Consider the following 22,199-nt stretch of genomic DNA (forward strand, 5'->3'; position numbering starts at 1 on the left):
AGCATGCGTCAAGCGAGAAACGGTTTGAACGGCCCTACGCAACTCAGAACCTGGTATTCGGTGCACCTGTAGGTCTGACTGAAGCAGGCCAAAGCCCACTTGACCTGCCCAGGTACGTATACCGATGTGTTATAGCGGTTCAGGACACGTGTTTCTAACTGAGATAGTGCAACACCTAAAGGAAACTGTGATAGGCTAACCCATGGTCTAGTGGGTAACTGCAACTTTCCACCTCCCAAAGAAAATCATTACAAAATGACAGCTCTAGTTTTTAATTTTATATATTATTTTTTTTATAAAATATAACAAGATGAATGTAGGAAATACCAACATCTACTGGTTTTTAACTTACATAATAAAAGTACGTTTTTACCAACAAGACTTCATGTTATGTTACGTAAAAGTATGTTTTTTAGTTCATGTGTTTGGTGTTACAAAATTAATATTGGTATGAAATATAGGCTTAGGCATAGAATGTTGTGCTAGTGAACATCATATATATATAGGGTATCAAAAAGATCCAAATACCCTTAAGTACCACCCGCGAGTCGGTGAGGAGCCCCTCATATACTACCCGCGGGACATACGGATTATCCGCTTCAACCGTTTAAGGAAGAAACATCCACGTGACGTATGCAAAAGCATCCTGGCACCCTCAGAAGTCATCCGCAGGATGGAGTACCCATCCGCACAAAATGACCCGGAGGCAATGCCTCAGGACAGCTGTCAGTAACTTCTAGAAGAATAACCACGATTGTTACTTGGAGAATACGTGACTCGTCAGCCAATAAATGAAGGACATCTGACCAGGTTGTTATAACCGTGCACATGGCCAGGGTTTGATTCATCCTATCATAGGGTGACACATGTCCAGGTTGTTATATTCATGCTAATGGGACGTATAGCTTAACCTATCACAAAGGGACACGCGTTCAGACGGTTATTAAGATCTTCTAGAAAGGGACAGCTGACCCAATCACCTTCCCACATCCTTCGACTATAAATACCTTGTCAACCTGCATGAGGTATTCATATTTTTTCATATACACTCTCACTGTACTTACGCTCATACTTTAGTACTTTCTCTCTTAAGAACTATACTGATTCTCACGCCGGAGGGTGGTTACGGGAAGACCCCCCTCTTGTCCTTCTCGTGACGAGACTCACGGTGTCTGTTTTGCAGGTTCCGATCATTGGACTTTGGGTAGTTATACTCATATTGTGTTGGTTGTTATTGTATCCTACCCTGTGAACTCATAGGATCCAGGACTCGACCAGGGGAACGGATTCGTGTTTCTTCAATATATGATATATCCATATTTTCAATAAAAGAACACAACCCAACCACATGTGTTTGTTAATAATAAATTTTAAATGAAAAATATACAAAAGTATAACACATTTTTAGGTATAACTATATGATTTTAAACATGTTTGTGAAGACATACTCTCCGGTGTCTACAACATCATTAAGTTATGTGTTGTGGTTGTTAAAGCAGAAATTACTATCATGTAAACAATGTGATTGAAACTAATATACCTGTTGAGTCCGTTGATTAGCGCGTTATGAATTAATTAACTTTAAGTAGCTAGTTATGATAATAGAGAAAATAAAGAAAAACAAAACAAAAAATGTTTGGTTGGACCCACCTTATTCCATCTGTTATCACGCTGGTTACCACGTTAATCGGGCACCTCAGCATAACGTTGGGCTCTTGCCATGGCATAACGGCCGGATTAAGAAATGTTTTAAATGTATACCTCGCCCTTGTTTTAAGAAAATAAAAATGATACATGTAAAAAAAATTAAAGTATAAATAAAAAGGTAACATACAAACAAATGTCACATCCACTATTCTAGCACTTTTATGTAAATTTATTATTAAATATTAAAAATAAAATTTTGAAAACAACCGACTTCACTACTTATAAATACCAAGTCATCACTTGACTACTTAACTACTTGAACTTCACCACCTTCAATTAATCTAACTATTGAGATTTACTAATGGCTTCATTCAACCAAGAACTAGCCAAGAAACAGTCTCGTGGTAGTCACATGTTATCTTTATATATGCAATTTAATTTCAAATTAGATGACTAAAGTATATATACTTTTATGTTGGCTATTTAGACGGAGTTGTTGCTGGAACCAAGGCTGCTGGAATAGCTGCAATTCTCACTGCAATTCCAACTGTTAGTACAAATTAAACCAAATATTAATAATTCATTATTACAAATTAATATAGTTGCGGCTAAACGAACACCAAACACCACTAACATGTCATAAGAGCCGTATGACAAAAAATGGTCATGCGAGTCGTGTATAATGGGCAAATTACACGGCGGGTATGACTATTTTTTTTATTTTATACGGACCACATAATTTATGTCAGACTTTTATGTGTAGACTTGATTTGACATCATATCATATGATCCATATGACATCATCATAATGTAACACATACACATAGGGCTGGAAACGAACAGAAACCGAATGTTCCTCAGTTTAGGAACAAGTTAGCTTATTTCGTCCGCTTAATAAATGAACCGGACATGAACAAAAAAATTTCGTTCCATAAGCTTAACGGATGAACAAGGACAGGGACCGCGTTTGTTCAATAGTGTTCGTGAACGTCCGATAGCATTTGTCCGGTAATGATTACTTTATGAAATTAATATGTTCTCGTTTATGTTCGTTGATTCATTAAAATCAATTGTATATGTTTGTCCATTATTATTTATTAGTTCCCGTTAGTGTTTGTTTGTTCATAATTAGTGTCTATTAATGTGTGTTTTTTTATTTGTCTATTGGTGTCCTTTACGGTCCGGTCCGTTAGTGTCCGCTAGCGTCCATTTACAATGCTAACTAACGGACATAAATGGACACGGACAAACTCAATTCCATGTTGGACGGAACGAACACAAATTTTTGTTCGGGGAGTGTTTGTAAACCATCCGTTTATCTGAAAAAAGCCTAACAGACAAACACATACAAGTCTCGTCCAATTATTTATAGCCCTTGACACACACTTTGTGTAGAAGAATGGTGTTTGTATAGCATGTCCCTCCTATATCTATATCTATATATATACATATCTCTAGATGTATATGTATATGTACATGTATAATGCAGGTGGCTGTTGCAAGGATGCTACCATGGGGAAGAGCTAATCTCAATTCCACTGCACAAGCACTTGTTGTTTCCACTGGTTAGCTACATTTTTATATAAAATTTTACTTGTATTTATGTTTTTGTATTACATAATTGTGTAACATGAATTTATATAAACTTAATAGTGGCTGGAGCGGCTTATTTTATAGTTGCAGACAAGACTATTCTGGCATCGGCTCGCCGAAACTCCTTCCAAGAACAATGAAGCAGGAAACTAAAAATCGACGATCGAGTTGTTTACTATTTCGACTCGTTGTAAATATTTCAAGATCTGTTTCGGTTTTTACTTCAAAATAATATATTGAAGTTTCCATGCAACGTAGAAGTTAAAAAATGGGCAATTTTATAAAATAGTAAAAGTTTTAAAAGTTTTTTAATTAACTAATTAAGTCACTTAACTTTAAAGGTGTTCTAATCAATGAACTCAACTTTTATATTTTATTAAATTAAAGGTTTTAACATATTTTTTTAATTTTTTCCTTTTTTGTTTTACATAGAAAATCTTTTTATCTTTTTTTTATGCTGACGTTGAGTGGCAACATGAATCTAATTTTTTATTTTTGAATTTTAATATAATTAACGTTTTTAAAAATTTTAACTACAAATATTGTAAATTGCCACTCCCACATCTTATCCTTTATTTTTTCTTGACGCACAAAAAAATCGGTGAGACTCTATTTGAAGATTTCGTGACCTTATTTGGATAAATATACATGAGTGACCTATTTGAAACACTTTTGAAATTTGATTACTATTTTGTAAGATATTCTGTTGAAGGAATATTAGTTTTGAAAATTAGCATATGCTAGAAGTAATTAAAAAGAAATGGCAAATTAGAAATAAATAATCATATCTTTTGTGTATTGGTTGATAATTACCAATACTTCAACCTTTTAACTATTTTTTTCTCAATTGATCTCCGTTAAAAAAACACTTAACATCGTTATGTTGATTTTTCCAAGTTTTAAACCGATATTTTAGGGTTTTTGATCGAAAGAATGATACGATTCGACTTATATAAAACTTATCTCGAAATTGTGATTCAAATGACTTGATTTTTGTTAACTGGAAATTCAAACATCTAAATTGAAACATTGTTTCGTCGTAACATTAATACACTATTATTTCCAATTTACCAAAACAATTAAGATGCCACTAGTTTTATAATTTGTTTTATGTTGTAAACAGTTCAAGTTAATAGTTTAAATAAATAAAGTTAACGGAACGGAAGATACTATCACAATACAAAACCCATGGTTCTCATAACGTTTATACACTATTTTCTTTTATTCAGTAAAATTAAACGCCGTCTATTTAAAATAAAGCATTTTTACTAACACACTGATAAGTTGGTCCATACAACGGTGCATCAAGATCATTTTACATGATCCATCTAACCATAACGTTTATCCTGACAACAATGCATTAGGTATGTATAACGGTGTGCCAACCTAATTATGGGTTAGTGTTTTATGTTTTCGGCTCTACACGTTGAGAGGTCTGTATAATGGCGCGACAACCTAATTATGGGTTAGTGTTTTATGTTTTTGGTCCTACACGTTGACTTCTCAACCATTGGTAAATCAAAATTTCTTTTCATATTTCTTATGAATCGGGACAAATCTTAGGGATGATTTTAGCAGTAAATCGTCGCTTCTGTTTTCATTGAACGAGGTAGAGCGACTGCAGGGTTTTGGTATTAACTGAACAGGGCATTCATGGACTCGTGGGATGATTAAGGAAGTGATTCCTTCACTCTAGTCTTATTTTACTCGTTGCGGTCTCCATTTGTTCGTCTGGTCTTTCATTTATTCGTTTGAAAACAGTCGTTTTTGTTTTCATTATACAAGCTAGAAGCGACGGTCGGGATTTTGTTTCACTGAACGGGCATTCAGGGACTTGTGGAATGATTAAGAAGGTGATTCCCTCGTTCTAGTTTAGAGGTAATGAGGTAGTATAAGAAAAACAAATAATAACAATAATAATAATAAAAGAAAAATAAAACCAAAAGTAACACATTATGAGTAGTAACTCGTGACCATATATTCCCATTAAACACGGCATTTAATATACCATCAAATTGTCACATTTTGCATCAATAAAGGTTCTAACAATCATTAAAATCCAATCACATCAAAATCCCATAAAACAAAAAAATAAAAACCTTTCACAACAAATTAATTACATCAACAATGGCTATACATGTACCAAAACAACATTATGCAACAAGCAGTCTCGTCATCGGGTACGCTCTATGTTTAAGCTTATTATCGATAATCAACCAATTCGCAATCACCAAGTTTAATTACCCGGGTCTACTAACCGCTTTGCAATACTTTGTTTCTGCGTTTGGGGTTTGGGGTTTAGGGAAACTCAGGGTCTTGACCCACGACCCGTTCGAGTGGGAAACCGCTAACAAATTCTTGCCAGCAGTATTTGTGTTTTATCTAGCAATATTTACAAACACGAATCAGTTGCGTCATGCTAATGTCGATGAAGAAGCGTGGATCGACTCACTGGTAGACGATCTACTTTCCTCGGGTGTGATTATGTTTCTTCACCGATAGTTTTCCTGGATCTGTGTTCTTCCACCTACAAAATGAACAGCACCGTCAACTTACCCCTCAGAAAGGTACAGAGGGGTCCTCTTTGGGGTAACCCTCCGGTGTGAGAATAAGTGTTTTGTAGGAGAAGATAATGTTATGAGAGTAAGGAAATCTGGAGAGTATTGCTTAGTAGCTGAATACTCTGTAACTTTCTGTGATTGAGAGTGTTACTGACTGTAACTGTCTGTGAGTGAATGTGATTGAATATGATTGAATGTGAATGAATGAGTATGTTACTGGCTGTAACTGTCAGTTGTTGGATGATCTTTCCTTGTGGAGTTGATGCTGTATTTATAGTGCTAGGGTTTCCACTGATTGGGCTCAGCCTTGTTGGCCTCCTCCAATTGCTCTGCGCCACGTGTCCTCTGGGACACCTGGTGCTTTCTCATTGGTTGTAATCACGTGGTAGCACATGTGTCATGCTGAGCTGTCCACCTTTCATTTGGCAGCTGTCAACATCAGCATATTCTTATTCCTTAAAAAGATACCTTCTGGAAGGTTGTCTGACGTGCACAATCAAGGTTGCCCTAATCCTGATTTGGATAAGGATGAGGTTGATTATGTGCATGTGTGATGCGCGTCTATCCTGAGGATGCGCGAGGTCTTCTCTTTATTCTCACGCGCAGATGTTTCATGCGCAGATGTGATATGCGCCACGCGCGGATGCGCCACGCGCATATGTGATATGCGTGAGCATATGTGATGCCTGAGCATCTGTGGTGCCTGGGCATATGATGCCTGAGCATGTGTGGTGCCTGGGCATATGATGCCTGAGCATGTGTGGTGCCTGGGCATATGATGCCTGAGCATATGTGATATGCGCCATGCGCATAGGTTTTGGGCTTTGTGCCTTCGTAGTGTCTTTGATTTCAAGACTCTTGTCTATATCTTGTGGGTTGACCCGCCTCGCTCGTTGTTGAGGCGGGTACATACCTCTTCAAGCCCCCCCAGTCTAATGTGTGTCTTGTCTCGCGCGAGCGAGGCAAGATAGATGTTAGACTTAACAGTTTGCTCTTTTAGTATGGGTTTGTCTTTTTCTTCTTATTATTCATCGTTGCGCGAAGATCTATCATTTTCGTTGAAAACGAAACGTCCCTGAACCAGGTTGGTTGTTGCTGACATGGGTCAGTGATGGAGACGTGTCAGACCTTTCGTGTGCTCGAGGTGCTACAGTTGCCTTTCGTGTCCCCTCACAGAGTGTCAGGAACACGTGTCGCGCTCGCATTGGTCATTCCTGCGAGTGGTGGCGCGTGAACTCTGTCAACAGCTGTATTTTTTCTTTTTGTGTCCCCTCACACAGTTGTCAGGGACACGTGTCGCGCTCGCGTTGGCTTACACCTGCGAGTGGGGGCGCGTGAAGTCCGATCAGCACCCATTTTTCTCTCTCCTGGGCCTATAAAAGCCAGCCCTTAGAGTTTTTTTTATCCTTCATCTTCTTGTTTGCTATTCAGATCTTTTCTTTCTTTATCTTCTGATTACCTTTGTTCTGCTTCCCAAATATCTGTTACTCAGAAACAACCTTCGTTTGTTGTCACAGTTGTATGTCTGATAGCTCAGACAACACAATCTCCCCCATCCATTGCCGTGTGAAATCGTTAGTGATGTCGACGTTGAAGAAGACCGGCAAGGGGAAGAAGGCTGCTGAGGTCTCATCGGAGGAGGTAGGGAGGACCAAGGCTGTGAAGAGGTGGAATGAAATCCCCTGCAAATTGAGGCAGGCTGATCTTGACAGCCTTATCGCCTCTCAGGGTTTCCTCCCTGTGTTTGGCTGCATGTTGCCTGCAGCCGGGCAAACGGCGGCGGACCCGCCTGCCGGCTATATATCCCTATATAGCCATTTTTTCACCCACTGCAACCTTCGTCTCCCGATGACAAGGTTTGTGGGTGCACTGCTGAAGTTCTATGGGATTCATATATCCCAAGTCCATCCGTTTGGACTTGTGCGCATGACTCACTTTGAGTTCATGTGCAAATCCCAGCGCGAGGAGCCCACCCCTCGGCGCTTTCAGTATTTTTACAAGCCCAAGATCCAAGATTCTTGGTTCTCATTTGTTCCTCGCAGTCAGAAGGTGAAGTGCTCCACTGTTTCATTTAAGAGCCTTCATGACTGGTCTGAGAGGTTCTTTTACATAAGGGCTGGTGTGATCCCCATCCGTGTGACCATGCGCTCGATCTCTTCTGCGCCTGCGGATGTGGGTGTCCTCAAGAACCCAACTGGCGCCTGGGTTAATAAGTTGTCCGCTGAACCATCCCCCGCCAAGAACATTTGTGAGGAGGCGCTGGTGGGGGTTGGTATGAGCAAGAGGTGGGCGGACAGCGCGCTTGAGCCCGTTTTCCAAGTCGACGGGTTGTGTAAGTTTTTCTCATTGGTTTTTTATCTGCGCGAATATAATTCTTTTTGCTGATATCACTTGACTTGTTTTTGTGCAGTCACCAAGGATTATATCCATGCCGCCTATGATGAACATATGGAGGGTGGCTCCGTCGCGCTTGGCGCTGGGGAGGTTGGTTTCCCTGATCGCTTTGATGACATGTTCATCCCTGTTGATCTGGGATTTGCCTTCGACAGCGATGCGCCTGGTAAGCCTTTGTACTTATGCATTTTCCTTTATAATACCAAATTTTGCTAACACTTCTGTTGCATGTATTGTAGATGCGCTCGAAAATTACGAGCTGGAGCTCGCGGAAGAGGAGGAGGAAGAGGAGCCGCCCCAACTGAAGCGTAAAGCTAAGGGGAAAACTGGCGCAGGGGCCAGTAAGAAACAGAAGAAGGATGATGCCCCTGTTGCTCAGGATCCTCCTACTCAGGCGGGGGGATTTGGGAAAACCCAGGGGTTTACCACCAAGGTTTCCTTGGCTTCCCTGCCTCAAAAAGTGGGCAGACCTCCTGTCCACTTGAGATATGGTGGCGCTACCTCCTCCCTTCTCGCGGCGGAAAAGGGAAGCGGTGTTGCGCCTTCGACAGGTATATTTTGCTTATCTTTTATGTTTCTATGAGCGCGATTCTTATAGAATTACTAATGAATCTTGCTCACTCAAATGTTTGTAGAGCCGGCGACAGCGCAACAAGATGCCGAGGCTGCGCCGGAGGTCGCTTCGAAGTCCCCCGTTTTACCCTCAAAGAAGGGTAGAATGGACTTCATGGCGATGTTTGCTTCGCGAACGGAGTTGCGCCAAGGTACGTATCGCGCTCTTTTTTTTTTTTTTTTTTTTTTCTTCTGACTTTCTTTTAGATCAAGTCATAAACCATTTGTTGTTGTTGATTTTTTCATAGAAGCTGTAGCTGGCGTACAAGCTTCTGGCGGCACTCCTGGCGCCAGCGCCGCTGGCTCTGCTCCTGCTCTTGCAAGCGATGAATCTCCCCTCATCGGGATTAGTAAGGAGCAGGAGGCCGTTTTGCGCGCCGACCTGGCGGCGTCGAGACCTCCCTCACCTCCTCCTGCGCACAGCCCTCCCCGGGAGACCGATTTTGAATCTAGGTCGCAGGAGAAGAGGCCTATTTCAGAGGAGGATGAGGAGGTTCATGGTGAAGACTCCGATGGCGCCCGCGCCAGCCCTGCAGCGCCACGAGGTTTCGCGGCGGAGCCTTCTCGTGGGGTTGGCGCTGACTTTTCTGCTTCGTCCCCGCAGGTATTGGTTCTTTTTTGCTCCGCTGCGCGGATTTCCATCTTAATGCTTTGATGACTTAGACAATTTCTTTGTTTTTTGCAGGAAGCCGATCACACTTACCGCCCGAGATGGAATATAACTGAAGACAACACCTTTCAGTCCATGGGTGTGTGTGCGGAATTCTGGGCTCATTCTGTGCCTCCATTTGAAAGGAGGTTCCAGGAGGACCGCGCTCGCGACGACCTGCTCAATGATCATATGTTTGCTGGGTCGGCCTTCATTGCTGCCTCCCAAGAGCTTCGCTCTGATTACGTTAAAGTACGTGATGCTCTTGCGGAAGCCAAGCAAGAGGCTAAGGTGTCTGCTTGGCATCTTTCTGATGCTCGCGAAAGAGCTGAGAAGCTCCAAGCCGAGCTCAGTGAGAACCGAGCCAGTGCCAACAGCGCCTTCGTGAAGCGCGGGCATGAGCTTCAGGCGGCGCGGGAAAAGCTGCAGGCGGCGGAGGCGGATGCGGCCAAGTTCGCGCGAAGAGCGCGCGACTTGGAGTTAGAGGCGGAGGCGCGTGACCAAGCTCTTGTCCAGTCCATCACTGAAAAATCATCACTGGAGAGTGAGGTTGCGCGCCTGAAGAGGGAGCTGGCGGCCGCGCAGGCCGATAAAGATGAAGCCTTGGCGACGGCAGCGTCTAGCCAGGAAGCACTTGATGCTGCGCGGGCTGAAAAAGAAGAAATCTTGGCGGCAGCAGCGTCCGACAAAGAGGAGCTGAAAAAGACTAAGGAAACTGTTGAGTTATTAAACTCTCAGGTTCCTGCCCTCGAGACGTCTGTTGCTGGCCTCGCGCAGGATCGCCACTGGCTGATCTCACAGGGCATGACTCGTTGCGCTTTCGCGATGAAATACTCAGACGAGTTTCAGGCCCTTGTGATGGACTGCAACGCTGCCGCGCGCTTGGTGGGGCGAGCTGAAGGGTTTACGGATGGCTATGAATATGGCATGCTGAAGAAGAACCCATCCAAGTACCCTTATCAGAGCTCCGTTGCCTGCGCGGACATGGCCGCGATGGGGGAGAAGTATATGAATACTCCCATTCCCATCCTTGCGCAGGTATTTTAACCTTAATAAGATTACCTTGACTTATTTTCTAAGTCTTTTTGTACTCATATTTTTCCTTATGATTTGCAGATTTCCGCGCTTGCTGACCAGCCCGATCTCGTCGCGCTAAAGAAATTACTTGACGAGTGCGAGGGGGCTGGCGGCGGCGATGATGGCGCGGCGAATGCTGGCGTTGCTAGCGGCTCTGGCGTGGCCAAAGGATCCGCTCCTGACACTGTCATGATAGAAGACTCCATTCAAGATGAAGAACTTGACTATGGTCAGTTTGGAGATGACGAGGAGCAGGCTGCGCCAGATGCCGAGGGCGATGATGAGGATGATGAAGAGGCTGATGTCAACGTGGAGACTTGAGAAGCCCTTCATGTTTTTTTTTTTTTTTTTTTATTTGTAGTTTGTATCTCATCTTGTAAACTTGTAAATTTCAATGCTTTGGAATGAAATTTTGTTTTTCCCTTCTTCGCATCTTGCGCATTCCCATTCATCTCTTTATATAAGATATGGTTGTTGAATATAAGAACAAGGTTGTAAGGAATTTATTATACTTAACCCTTGTCATATTGTAAGTGATTTTGCTATATCTTGATTATGTTGACACGTGTCTTGGCGCTTTCATTATTCCTCTTTTGCACGACGTTATCGCGCGTTTATGGAATTATGATTTTTTTAGCCTTACGCGTCAATGTGTTACTCAGATATCCATTACAATTTTATGCGCGACCTCGACCTGAGACCTTAACAACTATGTTTTGGCATTTGCTTTGCCTTAGTTGTGTTTAGGTATTTTATGGTCAGGCTGCGCCGCATGTAGGATGGATGTTGTGAGTTGTTTGAGCTAAGGCTCACATTATTGGGCTAAGGCCCTGACGTTTTAGAGTTAAGACTCTTTAACGCGTTTGCGCATGTATGTTTTACTTCGTTTTATTTTGTTTTGATGTCAATATAGTGTTGTCATATTGCTCAAAATTAATAAAGGGAAGTGTGAAACATGTATGCAAAAGGTAATAGAATTGGGCTAAGGCCCTGACGTTTTAGAGTTAAGACTCGTTAACGCGTTTGAGCTTGAAGCTCGCGCATGTATGTTTTACTTCGTTTTTAATTCGTTTTGATGTCAATACAATGTTGTCATATTGCTCAAAACTAATAAAGGGAAGTGTGAAACATGTATGCAAAAAGGTAATAGAATCCATATTAAGAGAAGATAGCGCGTATCATTATTCATAATGGCTGAAAAAGCCTTGATTACAAACTTGACATTTTTACATGAAACATTTTCTAAGCTGTGCCGCGTTCCATGCGCGCGGGATCTTCTTTCCATTCAAATCTTTTAAGGCGTACGCGCCTTTTCCCAATTCTTCCAAGACTTGATAAGGTCCCTCCCAATTGGGGGACATTTTTCCCGGGGGTATCGCGCGGCTAGCTTCATTGTTTCGAAGGACAAAATCATTTTTCTTAAAGTGGCATTCTTTCACACGCTGGTTGTAATATTTTTCCAGTTTTTTCTTGTATTTGGCTTCACTGATGATAGCCGCCTCTCTGCGCCCTTCAAGTAAGTTGAGATCCAACCTTCTTTCGCGCTCGTTATCAATCTTGTTCATCATGAGTACTCTATGGGATGGGCATCCAATTTCTGCTGGAATCATTGCCTCTGTTCCATAGGTTAGGCTGAACGGGGACTCGCCATTGCTGGTTTTGCTTAATGTCCTGTGTGCCCACAGGACATTAGGTAGCTCTTCGACCCAAGAATGGGATTCTCCCTCTAACCTTTTCTTCAACCCATTTAACAAGCTTTGGTTCGCGCGTTCCACTTGTCCATTCCCCTGAGGGTGATAAACTGAAGTGAAAATTTGGTTGATGCGCAATTCCTTGAGCCAGCTGGATATCTTTTTGTAAGTGAATTGCTTGCCATTATTGCTCACAATTTCCATGGGCAAGCCAAAACGGCATATGATGTGGCTCCAGATAAACTGCTTCATCACTTCGGCTGTGATTTTTGCTAGTGGCTTGGCTTCAACCCATTTTGTGAAATAGTCTATTGCCACTACCAAAAATTTTACTCGCCCAGGCGCTTGCGGTAGGGGACCCACAATGTCGATTGCCCATTTGTGGAAAGGCCATGCTGAGGTTACTGGAATCAAGTTGTTCTTTGGCCGCATGGTGTTCGGCGCATAGCTCTGACATGCTTTGCATTTTTGGATCTCCTTTAGAGCGTCCAAGTACATGCCTGGCCAATAGTAGCCTGCGCTCATTGCCTTGGCAACCACCATGCGCGGGCCAGCATGAATTCCACAGATTCCTTTGTGTATCTCTCTGATCACATAGCTTGCTTCCTCAGCATCTAGGCATTTCATGAGCGGCCCAAGATAAGAGCGTCGATACAATGTACCGTCAAGCAGTTCATAGTTCTGCGCCTTGTGTCTTATCTTCCTCGCTTGTGCGCGATCATCTGGTACCCTTCCCTTCTTCAAGAATTCCATTATTGGAGTTATCCATGATGAAGGGGTTGTATGAGTTACCAGGACAGACTTCGCTACCACCGACGTGTTGCTCATTCCTTCTACCCTGACATCTTTGCCAAAGTGATCAAAACTGGTTGATGCCATCTTACTCAGCGCGTCTGCAGATTTGTTTTCACTGCGCGGAATATGAATGATTCTGAAGTAGTCAAATTGCTCGATGAGCTTTTTCGCCTGCTCTAGATATAGAGGCATGGTGTTCTCCTTGGCATCATAAAGGCCATTGACCTGTGCTGCTACCAAGTATGAATCAACATGGGCCTCTAGCTTCTTAACCCCGAATTTGTGCGCGATGCGCAGGCCAGCCAGCAGGGCTTCATACTCAGCCTCATTTGTAACACCCCGACCAAAGGCGGATTATACATCGGGGCGCCACATATTGTTTCATTACTCGTGACACTATTGGGTGTCAATATTTAATAAATACATTCATTCGCGCACGCGCAAAGTAAACAAGATAACATAAATCATCATAAATCATTATATTATAAATCATAATATTCGAACAGCAAAAACTTGTCTTGATATATTTTAATCTAGGCCCAAAATAAAGAAAACTTCCTACGTGTCCACAAGCTCCAAAACAGCTACTGCAAACCTGAACATGTGTTAAAATAAACGTCAAACACTTGCGTGTTGGTGAGAAATCAAGTTTAATACAATACATAGATAACAATAATTCTGCGCGCAACACGTGTATGTCTGGTGTTTAACAAGGGTGCAATCAGATTGTGATCAAGCCTAAATAGATCATAGCTCATAGTTCATAGTTCAATCCGTGCTCCCAATTGAGCACAAAAACGAGAAAACATCTGTGCAAGTGTAAACAAAGAAAACCGTAAACGATAGGTCTCCCGTGTTCATCTAATGGATCCATGAAAACTGCGGAATAGGCCGAACAAAGCGGTTAATGATACACACATACAAATAACAGCCAAGTAAACGTCCTCAACACATGGGATACTGCGCGACTAAAGTTCATAAACAAGTTTAAGACTCTAAGTTTGTACGAACACATGAACATCCCAAAACATTAAAAATAAAAAGGGATTAGGTACGAGATTACTCACTTGATAAACGATGCGGTGTAAGATAAAGCAAGAACCAACTTTAAACAAGCACAAGTTAACCTATAAACAAGATTATTGTTTTAATGATTGGTTTTAAGTCTTGATTATGAGTTAGCATAATTAATAAGTAAATTATTATATATATTATATATTACCGGAAAAGCAGGGCAGAACAGGGAGGAAGACGGAGGCAGAGAGGGAGGCGACAGAGGATCAACGGCAGAGAGCAAGGAAGAACAGGAGAGATTAAGTGTTTTGTGTGTGTAGTGTTAGGAAAAATAATACTATTATTTATAGAGAAACCCTAGGGAACACAATCCCTAGAAAAAGGGGAAAAGATCTCAAAAAGCAAAAGATTCCAAAAGCAAAAGATATCAAAAGATATGGCAGCAGGGAAAAAGAGAAAAAGGCTGACAGGGAACAGTAAAAAGGCATGGGCGGATCAGATAAAGGTACTGGTCAAAGCATGGAAAAAGCAGATTTCCAAAGATAATGTCAGTCACTTTTTCTGCCAACCAATGGGGTTGGTGCGCATGCTGCGCCAAAAGTGGCTTTTCAGACATAAAGCAGATTAGGTCAACAGCACTAAGATAAGACAACACAAAAGCAAACGGCTAGATTAAACAGAAGAAAACTCAAAGGGTTTAGCGCGAGAAAGCTCGAGCGCGAAGGCAGACACAGAAGGTCAAGAGAGCGCGAGCGCGAAGGCAGACAGAACCAACCTTAACGCGTCGCGGAAAGAACTACATTTCTAAGCGCGCCGCGGGAAGAATCACATTTCTTAGCGCGCCGCGGGAGGAACTAAAATTCCTAGCGCGCCGCGGGAAGAACTATAATTCTTCGCGCGTCGAAGGATGAACTACGATTCTTAGCGCGCTGCGAGAAGAACTACAAATCCTTAGCGCGTCGCGGGAAGAACTACCGTTCTTAGCGCGCTGCGAGAAGAATTACAATTCTTAGCGCGCTGCGAGAAGAGTTCGTCTCGCGTATCGCTGTAACAGGTGGTCTTCACGCAGGATTCCTTGCGTGGAGCTGCGCAGACAACCTTAGGCGGGAAGGAACAAAGGACAAGCAAAGAGTTAGAAGAAAAAGAGGGAAACAAGGCTTAAGGGCGGGACGGCGACAAGAGGGAAAAGAAGGCGGAAAGAGAGAAGGAAGAGGGACGGGACGGCGGAAAGAAAGAGAGAGAAAGAGGCGGGAAGGAAAATATATTATTATTATTAAAAGTAAAATATAAGTATAAATAAATATTAAATCATAAAAGAAAGAGATCGGGTCAGAGAAACGGGTACCTGGGTCGGGTCGGATCGGGGCAGATGTCACAGTCTCCCCTACTTTAAGAAATTTCGTCCCGAAATTTATCTCGAAGTAGGTTGCGCAGAGAACAGGTGCGGGTACTTGATCTTCATTTGATCTTCCCTTTCCTATGTAAACTCGGCTCCGCGCTTGGACTCCCAGCGAACTTTCACGATAGGGATACAACTGCGCTTGGTTTGCTTAACCTCGCGATCCATAATCTCAACAGGCTTCTCAACGAAATGCATGGATTCATCAACTTGAACTTCATCAAGTGGAACGTGAAGGTTCTCGTCAGCTAAACACTTCTTGAGATTGGATACATGGAACGTTGGATGCACATTACTGAGCGCGGGCGGCAGGTCAAGTCTGTAGGCAACTTTTCCTACACGCGCGAGAATCTTGAATGGACCAACATAACGAGGAGCAAGCTTACCTTTCTTCCCAAAGCGGACAACACCCTTCCAGGGCGACACTTTGAGGAGGACAAGATCACAAACTTGAAATTCGAGAGGCTTCCGCCTACGATCTGCGTAACTCTTCTGTCGGCTTCTGGCAGTCAGCAGATGATCACGGATCTTGGCGATTTTATCGGTTGTCTCTTGAACAAGTTCGGGTCCTGTGATTTGAGCTTCTCCCACTTCGCTCCAACAAATCGGGGAGCGGCACTTACGACCGTAAAGTGCTTCAAATGGGGCCATACCGATACTGGAATGATAGATGTTATTATAAGAGAACTCGATCAAAGGCAGGTGCGAATCCCAATTACCTCCAAAATCAAGAACACAAGATCGGAGCATATCCTCAAGAGTTTGAATAGTTCGCTCAGACTGACCGTCAGTCTGAGGATGATATGCCGTACTCATGTCCAAGCGAGTTCCTAGCGCAGATTGGAGAGATTTCCAAAAGCGAGATATAAAACGGCCATCGCGATCGGATATGATGCTCAAAGGAGTACCATGGCGGCAGACAATTTCCTTGACATAAAGCTGCGCGAGTTGCTCAACACGGTAGTTTTCACGAATGGGCAGAAAGTGAGCAGACTTGGTCAAACGATCCACTATTACCCAAATGCTATCATGTTTGCTTGCTGTCAAAGGTAACTTGGTAATAAAGTCCATTGCTATACTTTCCCATTTCCACGTAGGAATTTCTGGTTGTTCGAGCAAACCAGATGGGCGTTGGTGTTCAGCTTTTACCTTAGAACAAGTCAGGCATTTAGCTACGAACACAGCAATATCCTTCTTCATACCGGGCCACCAATAAGTAATGCGCAAATCCTTGTACATCTTATCAGCGCCAGGATGAACGGAATAACGAGATTTGTGTGCTTCACTCAGGATATCAACGCGAAGATTCTCATCATAGGGAATCCAGATGCGATTAAGATAGCAGAGAATTCCACTCAGATTAGGGACAAAGTGTGCTTCCGCGCCACACGCTAACTCGGCGCGAAGGTTACCATTACTGATGGATGCGCGCTGCGCGTCACGAATACGCGATTCAAGGTTGCTTTGAATCGGCGCGAAGTGAAGCTGGGTGCGCGGCAAGATACAGTTAAGCTGGCAGGGTTTTCGGCTGAGCGCATCGGCTACCACATTAGCCTTACCAGGATGATACCGGATCTCACAATCGTAATCGCTGATGAGTTCGTTCCATCGGCGTTGCCTCATGTTAAGTTCCTTCTGATCAAAGATATGTTGAAGGCTTTTATGGTCAGTGTAGAGGATACACTTAGTACCATAAAGGTAGTGTCTCCAGATCTTCAAGGCAAAAACAACTGCACCAAGTTCGAGATCGTGAGTTGTATAATTCTTCTCGTGAACCTTGAGTTGCCTTGATGCGTAAGCGATAACCTTGCCTCGTTGCATAAGAACACAACCGAGACCTTGGTTGGATGCATCGCAATACACGACAAAATCATCATTACCCTCAGGTAGCGCAAGAACAGGAGCTTCACATAACAAACGCTTGAGTGTTAGAAAGGCTTCTTCTTGCTTCGAGCCCCAAATATACGGTTTACCTTTGTTCGTTAAAGCTGTTAAAGGCAAAGCGATCTTCAAGAAGTTCGAAATAAATCGCCGGTAATAACCAGCTAAGCCCAGAAAGGAACGGATCTCAGAAGGAGTAGATGGCGTAATCCAGTTCTTGATTGCTTCAATCTTGGATGGGTCGACATGGATACCCATCTTGTTCACAACATGGCCAAGGAACTGTACTTCATCAGACCAAAATTCACACTTGGAAAGCTTAGCAAAGAGCTGCTCGGTTCTAAGCTTTTGCAATACCAACCGAAGATGTTGCTCATGCTCGGCCTTGGTCTTAGAATAAACCAGAACGTCATCGATAAACACAATCACGAATTTATCTAAGAAAGGCCTACACACCCGATTCATTAGATCCATGAAAACGGCGGGTGCGTTGGTTAAACCGAAGGACATGACCAAGAATTCAAAGTGGCCATAACGAGTTCGAAAAGCAGTCTTCGGAACATCTTCATCGCGGATGCGCAACTGGTGATAGCCAGAGCGGAGATCAATCTTGGAAAAACAAGAGGCACCTTGGAGTTGATCAAAGAGGTCGTCAATACGCGGTAAGGGATACCGGTTTTTAATGGTGAGTTTGTTCAACTCGCGGTAATCTATACACATGCGAAACGATCCATCTTTCTTTTTAACGAACAACACCGGAGCACCCCAGGGCGAAGAGCTAGGGCGAATGAATCCTTTAGCAGTCAACTCTTGAAGTTGGCTTGCCAATTCTTGCATCTCAGCGGGCGCAAGACGGTAAGGAGATTTAGCTACGGGGGAAGCACCAGGGACAAGATCAATACGGAACTCGACTTCATGAGCGGGAGGGATACCATGAAGATCATCAGGAAAAACTTCAGGAAAATCGCGCACAACAGGGATGTCGCGAAGCTTCTTTTCTTCAGCAGGTTTAACCACATGGGCTAGAAATGCAATACACTTCTTCCGCATGAGTCTTTGGGCTTCGGCGCAAGACATAAGTTTAAGACCGCGGGAGGGTTTCTCGCCGTAGATATGAAGATCACCATTTTCTCGAGGTATGCGAATCATCTTCTTGGCGCAAATAACTTCGGCGCGATTATGCGTAAGCCAGTCCATACCAATGATAACATCAAAGCTTCCAAGGGGCATGGGGATGAGGTCGATCAGAAAATCGTTTTCGTTAAGGTTAAGCGTGCAATCTTTAATCACTGAGTTAATTAAAACAGTTTCACCATTAGCCAATTCAACTGAAAAATCTTCTTTTAAGTTATCGCGCGGTCGCGCAATCTTCTGCTCAAAGGCGCGAGAGATAAAACTTCGATCGGCGCCAGTATCAAAAAGTACAGAAGCATAAAATCCGTTAAGCAAAAATGTACCATTAACTACGTCACTATTTGCTTGCGCTTGGTGCGCGGTCATGTTAAAAGCTCGTCCGCGTGTCACTTGGTTCGAAATCTGGTTCACCGGATTCGCTTGTGTGATTTGCACTTGTAGTCTCGGGCACGCGTTCCGGAAATGACTGGGATCACCGCAGTTATAGCACGACCTGGGTCGTGGGTTTTGGTAGGTTGGTTGTGGGTTCTGCGGGTAGACTGGTGGTGTTGGCGCAGTTGGGTTGGCGAGAGGGACTCTACAGTATTCGGCAGAGTGACCAACACGGCCACATCGGTTACATTGTCGACACGGGGTTTGGGTTGGGTGGTGAAGTCTACAGGTTGGGCAAAAGGGTTGATTTCCTGTGTAAGGTTTCTTAAGTGGCGGGGCAGGGAGTGCGGGATTGGTTAAGGCATAGTTATGGACTACAGGAGGTGTTGGGTAGGCTGTCAGTGGGTTAGGCGTGTAAACTGGAGGTTGGTAGATGGGTTGCTGGACAATGGACGGGTTGGTAAGCGCATAGGCTTTGCGCCTGCGCTTGAGGTTGTTACGGTTTGAGGGTTCTGGTTTGGTTTCTGTTGGTTCAGGAACAGTCTTGGTGAGTTTGGTCTTTTCTGTTCCCCGCAGGAACAGGGTTCCTGCTCTGACATGGTTGTCGCTGAGCACAGCGGCCAACTCGATGGCGTCAGAGAGGGTAACTGGGTTTCTGGCCCATACAGAATCTTGAATTTCCATGGGGAGACCCCCAAGGAATTTCTCTATGGCTCGGCGGGAAGGGGTAACAAGGTGAGGGACAAGCAGGCTTAGTTCATGGAAACGCGTCGCGTACTCGCGCGCTTCACCGCTGTATTGCTTAAGATTCCAAAATTCTTCCTCCAAGCGCTTAACTTCGTTGGGAGGGCAGAATTCTCGCGTCAGAATTTCCTTAAATTCCTCCCAGAGCATGCTGGAAGCAGCTTCTGCGCCACGCGCATGAGCTACTCCATTCCACCATGTAAGCGCTCTAGATTCCAGGACACTGGAAGCATATAGGGTTCGTCTGTCAGGAGGGCATTGGGTGTGGAGGAAAATGTTTTCTATTTTCTCAAGCCACTGGAGCATCACGGTGGCTCCTTCAAGACCTGTGAACTTTGGAGGGTTACCCGCGTTAAAGGACTTAATGTTGTAACCAGAGGTGTTGGTATTGTTTTGGCTCATAGCTTGGGCTATTGCGGCGGCCATTTCCTGGGAACGTTGCTGCGAACGTCTGCGCGCGGCTTCTTTCTTCTTGAGATGGCGAGCTGATAGCGGAGGCATTCTATAAAAGTTTTAATTTTAGTTAATATCTTGGTTTTAGCGCAAAGTATAGCCTCAAAAAAAGCTTGGATTTACGGAGTCAGTTACTGTCAAAAGTTAAAGTAAAATAAATGACCCTAAATGCAGACTTAATAAAGGTAACGAATTCGAATCAAGAATCGACAATTCATGTATCACCATGACTTTCCGAATTCCCAATTTAAAATATACGAGCAAACGAGTATTGGAGATTGACGATTCATGTATCACCATGACTTTTCAATCTTCAATATAAAACATACAAGAAAATGAGTATTGGAGGTTGACAATTCATGTATCACCTTGACTTTTCAATCTTCAATATAAAACATACAAGAAAATGAGTATTGGAGGTTGACAATTCATGTATCACCATGACTTTTCAAGTCTCCAACCTCAGAACATAATCGTAAATGGAAATTGAAAATCAACTATTCATGTATCACCATGACTTTTCGGATTTTCAAATCCAACAAACGAGTATGTAAGTAAAATCAATAAAAATCGAAATTCAACAAAAATCGAAATATCGCGGAATAAAACATAAAATCATATACTGCGCAAGCGCGAGCATATTCATAAATAACGAGTAATTAACAATAAGCGCGCAAACATGAGATTTCTCTCATGCGCGAGAAGGGACTCTTAGGTATTCTAGGCCGTTACGTCTAACCACCTATCCTAAAGTCAACGAGCTCTGATACCAATCTGTAACACCCCGACCAAAGGCGGATTATACATCGGGGCGCCACATATTGTTTCATTACTCGTGACACTATTGGGTGTCAATATTTAATAAATACATTCATTCGCGCACGCGCAAAGTAAACAAGATAACATAAATCATCATAAATCATTATATTATAAATCATAATATTCGAACAGCAAAAACTTGTCTTGATATATTTTAATCTATGCCCAAAATAAAGAAAACTTCCTACGTGTCCACAAGCTCCAAAACAGCTACTGCAAACCTGAACATGTGTTAAAATAAACGTCAAACACTTGCGTGTTGGTGAGAAATCAAGTTTAATACAATACATAGATAACAATAATTCTGCGCGCAACACGTGTATGTCTGGTGTTTAACAAGGGTGCAATCAGATTGTGATCAAGCCTAAATAGATCATAGCTCATAGTTCATAGTTCAATCCGTGCTCCCAATTGAGCACAAAAACGAGAAAACATCTGTGCAAGTGTAAACAAAGAAAACCGTAAACGATAGGTCTCCCGTGTTCATCTAATGGATCCATGAAAACTGCGGAATAGGCCGAACAAAGCGGTTAATGATACACACATACAAATAACAGCCAAGTAAACGTCCTCAACACATGGGATACTGCGCGACTAAAGTTCATAAACAAGTTTAAGACTCTAAGTTTGTACGAACACATGAACATCCCAAAACATTAAAAATAAAAAGGGATTAGGTACGAGATTACTCACTTGATAAACGATGCGGTGTAAGATAAAGCAAGAACCAACTTTAAACAAGCACAAGTTAACCTATAAACAAGATTATTGTTTTAATGATTGGTTTTAAGTCTTGATTATGAGTTAGCATAATTAATAAGTAAATTATTATATATATTATATATTACCGGAAAAGCAGGGCAGAACAGGGAGGAAGACGGAGGCAGAGAGGGAGGCGACAGAGGATCAACGGCAGAGAGCAAGGAAGAACAGGAGAGATTAAGTGTTTTGTGTGTGTAGTGTTAGGAAAAATAATACTATTATTTATAGAGAAACCCTAGGGAACACAATCCCTAGAAAAAGGGGAAAAGATCTCAAAAAGCAAAAGATTCCAAAAGCAAAAGATATCAAAAGATATGGCAGCAGGGAAAAAGAGAAAAAGGCTGACAGGGAACAGTAAAAAGGCATGGGCGGATCAGATAAAGGTACTGGTCAAAGCATGGAAAAAGCAGATTTCCAAAGATAATGTCAGTCACTTTTTCTGCCAACCAATGGGGTTGGTGCGCATGCTGCGCCAAAAGTGGCTTTTCAGACATAAAGCAGATTAGGTCAACAGCACTAAGATAAGACAACACAAAAGCAAACGGCTAGATTAAACAGAAGAAAACTCAAAGGGTTTAGCGCGAGAAAGCTCGAGCGCGAAG

At 42.9% G+C, this 22,199-nt stretch overlaps 1 protein-coding gene across 1 annotated transcript; it reads left to right on the forward strand.

Moving 5' to 3' along the window:
- Positions 1-1,968: 1,968 nt before the first annotated feature.
- LOC143567714 (early nodulin-93-like) lies at positions 1,969-3,493 on the forward strand. Its single transcript, XM_077054066.1, has 4 exons — positions 1,969-2,051; positions 2,135-2,196; positions 3,137-3,212; positions 3,301-3,493. Exons 1-4 carry the CDS (start codon positions 2,009-2,011, stop codon positions 3,378-3,380), a joined length of 261 nt encoding a protein of 86 aa, XP_076910181.1. The 5' UTR covers positions 1,969-2,008; the 3' UTR covers positions 3,381-3,493.
- The last annotated feature ends 18,706 nt before the right edge of the window (positions 3,494-22,199 follow it).

The sequence above is a fragment of the Bidens hawaiensis genome, unplaced genomic scaffold, assembly GCF_021521415.1.
Source record: "Bidens hawaiensis isolate Kalapana, Puna unplaced genomic scaffold, B.hawaiensis_p1.1 tig00001236_1, whole genome shotgun sequence".
NCBI classification, from domain to species: Eukaryota; Viridiplantae; Streptophyta; class Magnoliopsida; order Asterales; family Asteraceae; genus Bidens; species Bidens hawaiensis.